The sequence below is a fragment of the Sciurus carolinensis genome, chromosome 2 (genome assembly GCF_902686445.1).
Source record: "Sciurus carolinensis chromosome 2, mSciCar1.2, whole genome shotgun sequence".
NCBI lineage: Eukaryota > Metazoa > Chordata > Mammalia > Rodentia > Sciuridae > Sciurus > Sciurus carolinensis.
In genome coordinates this window covers 67,978,394-67,990,587 of record NC_062214.1, presented here as the reverse complement: position 1 = coordinate 67,990,587, position 12,194 = coordinate 67,978,394, and the positions used below count along the sequence as shown (strand labels likewise).

At 35.9% G+C, this 12,194-nt stretch overlaps 1 protein-coding gene across 6 annotated transcripts in view; it reads left to right on the top strand.

Annotated features, from left to right (window-relative positions):
• The window catches only part of Lins1 (lines homolog 1), a 33,999-nt gene extending 22,546 nt beyond the window's left edge, over window positions 1–11,453 (top strand). For 5 of the 6 annotated variants that reach the window (XM_047541928.1, XM_047541929.1, XM_047541925.1 and 2 more), the window contains 4 exons: window positions 1,334–1,475; window positions 1,983–2,573; window positions 3,733–3,904; window positions 5,675–9,578. In XM_047541928.1, coding sequence (XP_047397884.1) covers window positions 1,334–1,475; window positions 1,983–2,573; window positions 3,733–3,904; window positions 5,675–6,560 — 1,791 coding nt within the window. In that variant the 3' untranslated portion in view covers window positions 6,561–9,578. The other variant, XM_047541930.1, reaches the window with a different exon arrangement.
• The last annotated feature ends 741 nt before the right edge of the window (window positions 11,454–12,194 follow it).

Genomic DNA, 12,194 nt, shown 5'->3' with positions numbered 1-12,194 from the left:
TACCCTTTAACTTTTTTATAATTGGTTTAACTTGTATACAAAAAAATTTTTTCAAATATCTTACCTTGTTTCCTTTTATAAGGCCTTCATCTTCCCTTCATGTCCCGGGTTTCGGCACCAGTTATCGCGCTCCCTCTGCCCGCAGAGAGAGACACGACAAATGTCTGAAGCTTTGGAAGTTTATTATGCACAGTCCCTCTCCTACACTTCCCTTACTCCTAGCTTCCGCGCACTCCCAACTTCTCTTCTCTCAGCTTCTCCCAGCTTCCGCGCACTCTCAGCTTCCAGCTCAGCTTCAACCTCCGCCTCCGCTGCTTCTTCCACTTCTGCCGCTTCTGCCGCTTCTGCCTCTCCACTCTCCCACCCACCAGGCTTATATACACTTCAACCAATCAGGGGAGAGTACACGAGGTAAACGCGGACAGCTGCAAGCATAGGATAGGTACACGAGGGGAGCATGCTCTAGTCACATCGTTAACTAGCCAATCATTGGAATTCGCTGGTTGTTTACTGTATAGCTGGCCGCTTTTGGCTCAGCGTCAGGCGCCATCTTGACCATGCCCAAGGCTGGGGGTCCTGAAAACCCCAACAAATGTAGAAGTCCACAGAAACCTAAGACTGTAATAATATCATGGTGACTTAAATCAAGGATTAGCGTCTTAAATATATTATAAATTATAATAAATCAGGTTCTTAACCTTAAGAGGTGGGTTTCACATCAGAGCCCATAACTTTCTTCACATTCTCAAGGAAGTAGGTTAGACTCCTCTTCAAAAAAAAAGTTTAGGCATCTCTGCTTGAGTCCAAGCCTGATTTCACAGGTTTAATGTAGATAAAGTTTGAGAATGAACCTCAGCATAATGGAAAAAATATATGGACAAAAATATATATTAGAATCAGTTATTCTCTTATCTGTGAATTTGTTAATAAGCAATTCTAAGTATCTGCTGACTTCTTTCAGCTATAATGACTTGTTTCCTTTTTAAAATAACTTTTTTTTCTAATCATAAAAAGATGTTATTGGTAGTAGGAAATTTGGACAGTGTGACAAAGTATAAAGAACAAAATAAAAGCTATATATCATTCTATTACCTAGAGATAAGACTGCTAATATTGGCATGTTTCCTTTATTTCTCTGGTATATTGAATTTCTTCACTTAAAGAATATTAGGTTATTTTACTCGCTTCTTGTTTAACCAAATGTTATCATGCCCTTTTTTTAGGCAAACAAGTAAACAATGTTGTGTATAGTTGTATTACATATAATTAGGTAATTTATGATTTTAAAGAAAATACTGAATCATAACTACATTTTTAAATTTCTTCCTTATAGATAACATTAAGTAATTCATGGATTGCTTTCTGCCAAAAAAATCTTTATGGATATTCTGCAAGTGATGAAGCAATACATTGTCTCTGGACTCTTACAGTGTTAATGAAAGAAATCTTTAAAGATACATGTTCAGAAAAAACAGGTACACATTACATTGCCCCATAAACAGTCATCATCTAATTTCCAGGATCATTATATTTATAATCAAGAAAAAATACTTACTTTACTTCTGATCTATCTTGAAGTATGAAAAAAAAAAAACTCCCCGTATTTTGTGTGTGTGTGCCTGCATGTGTATGCACGCTGGGAATCAAATCCAGAGCCTCCTGCACAGTAGGCAAGTACTCTACCACTGAGCTGCCAGCTCAAGGATAACTTTTTTAAAGTGAAAAAAGTTATAAGGAAAAAAAATAAAGCTTTTATTTATTATGCATTCTTTATATAATCTGCTATTGGTGTTTGAAAAGTGAATGTTAACCATGGTAATTAGCTGTTAATCTCTGTTCTCATTTGTTCATGCTCTAGGTAAATATTCCAAACATATCTTTTCTCTTACAAAGTGGTATTTATAAAAATTGAATTGTAAAATTATATTTTAAGAAGCTTTTGTTTTCCCTGTTGTCTATAATTACTGTTTTTATAATTGCAGAAATTTTAAAGCAGTTCCTGACTCCTTTTGATACTGCTCTTGAAGTATTCTACGATTCCTTATTTTCTCAGCATTTTGAAAACTGTCAGAATCCTTCTAAAATAATAAACAGCTTGGTATGTTTCCTGGAATTGCTTGAACTTCTCATAACCTCCAGAATCTACCTGAAGTTACATTGCAGGAGCCAAAGGATTTTATTTTTGAAACCTTCTTGTGTGCTAAATGTTCTCACTTGGCCTATTCAGGCTTTTGTCAAAAGAAAGTTGATCATATTCATCAAAAAGTGCCTTCTCTGTAAAGTGGGCGAAGACCTCTGTCGTGGCTCTGTGTCTGCTGCAGTATCACCAGATCATCACTTAGACACAGATATGTTGGCTTTAGCTAATGCTGTTTTGCAAACTGTGCACCTGGGGTTGTTGAAGACATTGTCTGTTGACAGAAAACCTTCCTGCTTTGGAGGTGATGAAGTTCAGCCTGGATGTGCACATCTCTGTGGTCCAGATCATGTGATCCTTAGAGCAGCAAGCTTAATTACAATGAAATCCTTAGAAATCAAGTTTCAAAATGGTACCTCAACAAATGAAATGAAAGGTAATTCTCCAAACTCCTTTTTTGTGCAAACTAAATATAATTATTTACTTAAGTAAAACAATTCATAATTATGAAGTCTCAGGACTAGTATAAATTCCACCAATTTAAGTTTATTTCCCAAAAAAGAGAATAATAACCTGAAGGAATATGCAGCTTTCTGTGGACTAACTGAATGTGCGTAGCATAATAAATGACTTCAGTCAAAAAAATCACTCTCTGGTCATCTCATAGTAAGTGATAGAAGTCAACTTATATTCAAATATTTGTATTTTATTTAATTATGAATGTAGTATACCTACTTATGTGGATTGTTGATCATTAGAAATTGAATTAAAACTAATGTGTAAGAAGTTATATTGATGAAGAAATTGTTGCATAAAGTTTCCAAGATGATAAATCAAGTGTTCAAAGAAAGCCTGGGTAAAGTATGATTTTCAGTGTAGGTACTGGGAAAGACACGTTCTCTATTTCAGTTGAGAAAAATGAATAATAAATGTCTACTAGGCAGCCTACTAGTTCAGTGAAAAGCATAAATTGTAAGCAATGACTTTCCTGAACTGCTTTGAATATTATTGAGCTTTTAATAACTACATATTAGTTATAATTTTGTGTAGTTACAATTTGGAACACTAGGTGGCATCTATTGTATAATTCAGAGTTTTAAAACTCCATAAACCTTTTTTGATGTATTTGCTTAATATTAAGCAAGACTTTCTTTTCATGCTTTAAATAAACAAAAAAAAATTATTTTTCTGTTATTTTGAAGGAAAAGCTTGCTTGGTTGTATTGTCTCTAGTAAAGCAGCTATAGTGTCCAATGAAAAGACCTCTTTTTTCATCATTTATGTATATGCTTTTATCAAAAGATCACCATGTAATTTTTTTATCAGCTGTATTATAATTACTTATTTGGCAATTGTGCCAAATAGACATTTGTCTGTACTTTTTAAATGCCTGCCTTCTAAATCACTTTTTTCTCTGAGCCTCAGTTTCCTCGTTTATAAGACAGAAATAATCCCTAACTTACATGACTTTCAGAAGGTGTGAATTATGATCTAGCACTTTAAGGTACTTAGACATTAGGAATTTGTATATAGGCAAGATATTATTGATGTATTTGTAAACTATTGCCTACACTTTGAAATTTGCATTTTCTGAAGTTGATTTACACAGGTTCATGTCTGAGTTACTGACCTTCTTAAAGCCTCATCTTCAGCCCTCACTACAAATACACAATCCGTGTGAATGGCTGTCCAGGGTCTTCATAGAACAAGATGATGACATGCTGGAGGCTGCCAAAGCATCAATGGGCATCTACCTAAAGTTGATCAGGTTAGTGTAGTTGACAGTAATTATTGAACTATCTGTAAGCCAAAAAGGCAGGAAACATTTCAGAAAATGTGCTGAATGTATTATTTACCTTCCATCATTGGGGGATGGATCTTGTGGTTTCCTCATAAGTTCTAATTCCTTTCTTTAATCTTGCCTTTCATGCAAACAAGATTACATTTGAGTTATTATGAAAACTTGGCAGACTAGGCAGTGGAAATAGAACTAGACTAGAATCTGAAAACTGGGGTTCCTGTGTAGTCTGCACCTCTGCTTTACCTGTGTAGTTAGGGGTAAATCACATTTGTTGGGTAAGATCATTATTCACCTCTGAGACTTTACTTTTCTGTATTAAATTTCTGTAAGATGATTTTTTTTTATCTTTTAAAACTACCAACTTATAAATAATCAAAGGAGCTGTTCTATATTTTCACTGTAATCTACAGCCACATTTTGACTCATATCTTCTTCAAGCAAATATGTAAAATTAGTTTTGAAGTTTTGTTACTGGTGACATTTTATACTGATTCTATTTCTGCTTTATTAAAACAGCTGCACATGCAGCAATATCTTCTTGTGGCAAATATCTATAATTGCTTATGAAATTAATAACTGATGACCTTTTCCACTATTTCTGCTCTGCTTTATTAAACCCCTAAAGTATTTGCTTTATTTCCATTTCTTTCTTGGCCTGGAAGAAAGGGATTTCTCACTAATGATCGGCAGTGCAGCATTGTGCTGCCAGTACTTGCTGTGTTATGACACTGCTGGCAGTGGCTGCTTTCAGACCTAGTGTTTGAGGCCAATTTTCAAAAGGTTCTAATCAAGAACACAAAATTCCTGCATGTGATTTGAATTAGGCTCAAAAATGGTAAAATAAAAATTCATACTGAAAATACACAGTCCTTTAAGAGTATATCTTAATTGTATTCAAAGTTGACTTCTTACTCCTTAAGAAAGAGGAAGCCTCTTAATTAAATTAGTTTTATATATGAATTTCTCTCTTCAGTTCAATGTTCAGGGTGGCATACACTTATGTCATACATACTTTTTTTAAAAATGTAGTTGTATTAGATTTTTTTGGTAGTAAATGATGGAAATCTCAAACTGGTGTAAACAAACAAAGATTTATTGGCTCCGAATGGGGAGTTCTAAGGGATCCAGTTGGCATCAGAGATTCAGTTGTCATCAGTTACTTCTCTTTTTTGCTGTCTCACAATTCTGAATTCATTCTAGGCATGGCTACCAGCAGCTCATCAGGCTTATGTCAGTCTTAGAATTATAACCTTTCATAGTCCAAGTAAAAATTGCAGCAGAGATCTGATTAACTCATTTAAGTTCCAGATTCTTACCAGACCAGTCCTTGTGACCAGCAAGGAGCATGAAGTGCACTGATGGGTCAGTCTGGGTCACTTGCCCACCTCTGCTGAGGAGAGTGGGGAAGGAGGTTTAGGTTCCAGCTCCACCTTATCACATGGAATTGTTTGCCCAAGAGAATGAGGGTTTCTGATGTCAGGATAAAAGATGACAGGACTTCCCTTGGTCAGACAAAAACTGGAAATGCCCAAGACAGTAGGCTTTATTTTATTGAGTCAAATTCGTTTATAGTTTGTGGGGAAAAGAATTGGTTTTGAACTCTTTTTTTTTTTAAAGTAATGAGTAGATTAAAAAGTAAGGTGACAGGTAAATATGTGACATGCAGATTACATCTGTCAAAACTGCTATGTTTTTAAAACGTCATTAATCTGAGTTCACCATTACCTTCATTTTCAGAGAATGTGAAGCTACCAAAAGGTTGACTCAAGAAAAGGAAATGTGGATGTGCCACACCCATGAATATGGCTATAATCCTCACTGTATTTTCTTATTCTTCTTAAAAAATATAGGATTTGATTCTACAGTTCTTCTTGATTTTTTGATTTCATCAGAAACCTGTTTTCTTGAATATTTTGTTAGATATTTAAAATTACTGCAAAAAGACTGGGATAATTTTTTCACTATTTGTAAGTTCTTTGATGCGTCTGAATCTCATCATGGCACAAATATTTGTGGTTGTGTTCCCTCACTAGTCCAAGACAGATGCGCCAACCCCATACCACCTCATCATTTGACCACTCCTGATAGTCACAGAAAGGAACACACTTGGATCTCCTGGGCTTCTGATGATTCTTCTGAACCACTAAACCAGGTTGTGATGTCCAAGGAAACCCATATCACGAGGGATCATAGTCTGTCTTCCCTCCAGGCTTCTCACAGTCTAGTAGATTATGATGACTCTGATGATTCTGAAGCAGAATCCACAAACCAGTGTTCAGCAAACATCTATGAACAGACATCTATGCACCAAGAAGCACTTAAGAAAATTCAAGACCCAGCTGGGTCAAGCAAGGATAAAAAAGAACTTAGCCATGAGCTTCAATCATGGTCTCTGATTCCAGAAGAATCTACTACTTCCTTCTCCGTTGATTGTGAAGCAGTCCCAAATAACACTGTCTCTGAAGCAAGAATATTTTATAGAATAATAAAATGCTTCAAAGAGCTACAAGATGCCATTTGCCGTTTGCAAAAGAAAAATCTCTTCCCATATAATCCAACTGCACTTTTGAAGTTGCTAAAAAGTACAGAGGCACTGTGTAATAAAAGTGTGAGCCCTTTGTGAAACAGTGGCATTTTACTTCATGAATTGGTGTTCCTCAGTGTAAATTGTGTCTCAACGAGATAATAGTTAAAAACCAAAAACCAACACTAAAGGGTTTTCTAAATCTTTTTACCTATTGGAAACAGCTTAGTGCCTGAAAAAGGTGAAGCAAATGCCACATCACTTGATGTAATTGTATGCTTCTTGAAATTGATGGTGATTCAAACATACATGATTTGGGACAGTTATTGTATTAGTTTCCTAGGGCTGCCATAACAAATTACCACCTACTTAACAACTTAAAACCCCTAAAATGTATTCTCTCTCAGTTCTGGAGGTAACAAGTCCAAAATCAAGGTGTCATCAGGGATGTGCTTTCCCTCAAGGCTGCAGAGAAGAACCTTCCCTGCTTTTGGTATTGCCAGCAATCCTTGGGGTCTGTTGCTTTGTAGCTGCATCACTCTAGTCTTGGTTGCTTATGGCATGGTGTGTGTGTGTCTATGTCCATTTTCCCTCTTATAAGGGCAACAGTCATTGGAGTAGGACTCATTCTAATGCCTTATGACCTTGTATTAACTTGATTACATTTGTAAAGACCTTATTTCTAAATAAGATCATACTTATACGTTCCAGATGGACATGGATTTTGGGAATGAAGGTCTATTGTATGAACATGGTCTACTGCATGAATGTGATTCTCTTTCTAAACATTTCTAGTTGACATATAATATTTGTAGGTATTTAAGGGGCACAGTATTATAATTGGGTACATGTATATAATGTGTAATGAGCAAGTCAGGGTAATTAACTATCTCCAACTCCTCAAAATTATCGGTTCTGTGTTGTGAACCTTCAAATTCTTCTAGTTATTTTGAAATGTATGTTGTTGTAGACTACAGTTACCCTCCTGTGCTGTAGAATATTATAACCAATTCCCCCATCTAACGATGTCGTGGTACCCAGTATTCAATCTCTACCCCTTCTTTCCTCCTACCTTCCTAGCTTCTAGTGACCTCTCTTCTACTTTCTTCTATGTGATCAACTTCCCTAGTTTCTACAAGAGTGAGAATTTGCAGCATTTGTCTTTCTGTGCCTGGCTCACTGCACTTAACATCCTCTAGTTCCATTCATATTGCTGGAAAATGACAGGATTCCATTATTTTTAATGGGATAATATTTCATCATGTGTATACTGTGTACATATAATGCATCTTTAATGCATTATTTCATTGATGGATGTCTAAATTGATTATATATCTTGGCTATTATATCGTACTGCAATAAGCATATACATGCAAGTATCTCTTTGATATATTGATTTCATTTCCTTTGAATATGTACCCAGTGATAGGATTATATGGTAGTTCTATTTTCAGTTTTTTGAGGAACCTCAATACTATTTATGTTCCATAATGGCTGTACTAATTTACATTCTTGCTAACAGTGTATAAGAGTTCTAACTGCACACTCTCTCCAATATTTGTTTTTCTGGTTTTGTTTTTTGACTTTTTTGACAATAACCATTCTAACTAGGGTGACATATTATCTCATTGTGGTTTTGATTTGCATTTCTCTGATTTATGGTGTTGATCATTTTTTCATATACTACTGGCCATCTGCACGTCATCTTTTTTTTTTTTTTTTTAATAGTACTAGGGATTGAATCCAGGGATGCTTGACCACTCGAGCTACATCCCCAGTTCTTTTACTTTTTATTTTGAGACAGGTTCTCACTAAGTTACTGAGTGTCTTCCTAAATTGCTGAGGCTGGCCTCAAACTTGAATTTGTCTTGCCCTCACCCTCCCCCTACTCCAGGTTACGAGGATTTTGTGTGTCTTTCTTTGAGAAAGGTCTGTTCAGGTCTTTTGACTATTTTTCTTAATTGAAGTATTTGTTTTTGTTGTTGTTTGTTTTACTGTTGAGTTGTTTGAGTTCTTTATATATTCTGGATATTAATCTTCTGTCCGATGTATAGTTGGCAGATTATTTTCTCCCATTCTTCAGGTTGTCTCCTCATTCTCTTGTTACCTCTGCTATGCAGAAGCATCTTCATTTAACAAGTGTCATTTCCCTTGTTTCACTTTTGTTACATGTGCTTTTGGGGTCTTATCCAAAATATTTTTGCCTATACCAATATCTTAAAGTGTTTCCCCTATGTTTGTGTGTGTGTGTATGTGTGTGTGTGTGTGTGTGTGTCTGTGTCTGTGTGTATGTGTATGTGAGTGGTGTATAGTTCCCAGTTTGACATTTAGGTCCTTGATCTATTTTGAATTGATTTTTTTGTGTGGTAAGAGGTAGGGTCTAGTTTTATTCTTCTAAATATCTATGTCCAGTTTTCCCAGTTATCATTTATTTAAAAGACTGTCCTTTCTTCAATTACTGTTCTTGACACCTTTGTTGAAAATCAGTTGGATGTAAATATGTGGATTAATTTGTGGAGTTGCTATTGGGTTCCATTGGTCTTTGTGCTAATCCCATTCTGTTTTGATTACCATAGTTTTGCAGCATGTTTTTGATATAAGGCATTGTGATGCCTCCAGCTTTTGAACATGAGTCTTCTAAAAATTTTTTTCTAGGCAATTTTTCAGGTAATTTTCTAATTTAAAATTGTTATGATATGAATAATTCTGTCTTTCTGAACAGAAGCAGTAAATGGAGTTTTATGTTTATTAGATTTGTGTAATATGAGCAGCAACTGTATCATGCTGGTAAGTCTGTCATTAAAGCAATCTAAAATGATGTCCTTAAAATACTTTGTAAATGTTCCCTTTGTAGAAAAGACTTAACCTACTAGACATTAAAATTTATCTTCTGATTAATATTTGATTTAATGTTTGATTATGGTAATCAAACCAGTGTAGTACTTACTAAGGTAGAAGTAGAAGGATTGGTGGAACTGAATAGAAGATTGCTAATTAAAATAATGAGGTGCCTATGTTAAACAGAAATCCAAAGGTCAAAAGATTTGTTAGCACACTGTTAGTAAGGATATGCATTCATTCAGTTTCTACCATAAGTTGTTTATTTATTTTACCCTTTTTATTTTTTGAGATGCCCACACTGACCTGAAACTCCTGGACTCAAGTGATTGTCCTGCCTCAGCCTCCTAAGGAATAAGAACTACAGTTGTGTGCTACTGCATCTGGCTCCACTATAACTTAAAAGTACATTAAAGAATATATATGCAAGGATGTTCAGTGCCACATTGTAAAACAAAAAAGACTAGAAATATCATTGGAATGCTGTATACCTGTGAAAAGAATGGGTTGTATCCATGTTTATAGATATGGAACATCTCTAGTAAAAATAGATGGCTATAATTGGCAGCCACTTATTTAGGAAAAATAGTGGGGCAGGAGTAATACACATTCTTGTGTTTATATAGTTTGATATCTACAGACAATTGGTTCCAGGACCTGCTCCACCCACACACACCCTGCCAAGATACCAAAATTCTCATTCAAGTTCCTTTTATAAAATGGCACATTATTTGCACATAACCTACCCACATCCTTCTAGATTAAGTACTAATACTATTAAATACTATGGACATTATGTTGGTTAGGGAATAATGACAAAAAAAAATCGATACATTCAGTGCAGATGCAATATTTTTTCAAATGTTTTCAATCTGCTATGGTTGAATCCATAATACTGAGGGCTGATCATATAAATGGTGATTTTAAGAATGTGTAAGAGAAGTCAGGCATGGTAGTGCATGTGCAGGACCTCAAGAGACTGAGGCAGGAGGTTTGTAAGCTTAAGGCTAGCTTCTTCAACTTAGGGAGACTCTGTCCCAAAATAAAAAATAAAAAGGGCTGGAAATGTAGTTCAGAGGTAGTGCATTTGCCAAGCATGTAAAAGGCCCCGTGTTCAATCCCCAGGACTGCCCCCAGAATTTTTTTTTTTTTTTTTGTGTGTGTGTGTGTGTGTGTGTGTGTGTGTTAACAGTGGTTACCTTGAGAAAGAGATGTGAAGTAGATTTGACTTCTCATATCTTTTTGTGTTCTTTTACTTGTAGCTAGGTAAAAAATATATATTTTTTAATGAAATTTTTTTGAGAAAATGTTCCTTAGGATACAAAAATATTGAATGAATTTTAACTCTTACAAATGCAGATATGTTTGGCCTACAATTCTTTATGAAGATAATAAGAAACCGCCATCCTTCATTGTACATAAAATGAGGGGAAAGAAATCTGGTAGGAGTGCCAAGTGTGTAACAGACATCTGAGTGCATTTCAGTTCATCACACCCCATGCCAAGCCCTGCTATTGCTGAAGGTGACCCTTGGTTATATGGTGACTGTCCTTGGCTTTTTAGAATATCCAGACGTTGTTCTCAGATTAGGCCATAAAGAAACAGGTAATGAGTAATATTTATCTACCAGGGGATTCCAGGGGGCCATCTGTAACCCTATTCCTCTCAGTAAAAGCAAGTGAACACAAAGTGTCATGAACATACTATTTTTAACTTGAAGCATAAGAGATGCAAAAAGGTGCTCATGTGAGTATACAGAATGTTGAATTTTCAGAAATGGTATTCCTGTGAAACCAGTACCCCAGTCAAAAGTCACTAGTGGCACCCAGAAGTCCCCCTTAGTTCTCCTTCTAGTCACTATATACTCCTGAAGGCAACTGTGTCCTGAATGGAAGCAATAGAGATTACTTTTGGTTTTTGACTTCTGTGTAAATGGAAGTAAGTTTTCTTTTGTTTGTGGCTTCTTTTGTTAGACCCTGGGAGTGTGTCCTGATTTATTTTTAAAATGTAAAGTAGCCACATTTTATTTATTATTAGTAACAAACTGCTTTTGATTCCTCAAAATTACCTGTGGCACACCCATTGTACTAGAATGGTGAGGTTGACAAATGCTGGTCAGACAATGACGTACAGACTCAAACTGGTTTACTCAGGGCCTTCGGCAATGGGCCCCAGCCTGCCTCTTCAGCCTCACCTGTGGTTCTCCGCCTGCCCACAGTTCTTAGCAACACAGCCTTTTTTTACCCTTATGTATTCATTCATATCTCATCTCAAATGTTAGGTCAGAAAGACTTCCCCATCTATTCTGGACCATTAGATTTTACATGCTCTGTAGTCTCTGCACTTTTCTTTTTCCTGTAGTGTAGCATTTGTCACTTGCCACTTGAATCATTAGTCAACAGTCTTCCCATTTACCAAGGTTGGTTTTATTGTTTTTGTTTTTTACATTGTCCCCAGGGGCTAACAATTGCCACATCATAGGTATACCACAAATGTTGAATAAATGAGTCTTCTCTAAGCTTGATAATCTCCTAGGGGAGACAGATGTGCAGGGAATTGTAATTGTTAATGCTTAGGTTGCATCTCCCAAATGCCAGCCACTGTTCTAAGTGCTCTGCAAACCCCCATCGTAATGTTAGAAGGTGAGTGCTATTATGAGCTCTGTTTTGCAGATGAGGAGATTAAGTAACTTGCCCAGGGTCAGCCAGTTGGCAAAGTGGTAGAGCCAAGTTAATGGATCTAGGTAGTTTGCTTCCAGTGTCTTCTCACACTCCTCTCCATAATTTATTCCCTTTCCTCAAGACAGAAAGTGATGGACACTTCGAAACTAAAATTGTTGCAGCTTTGGATATGGGGGATGGATGGTATAAGTCCTATACTTAGAAAGGTATACTA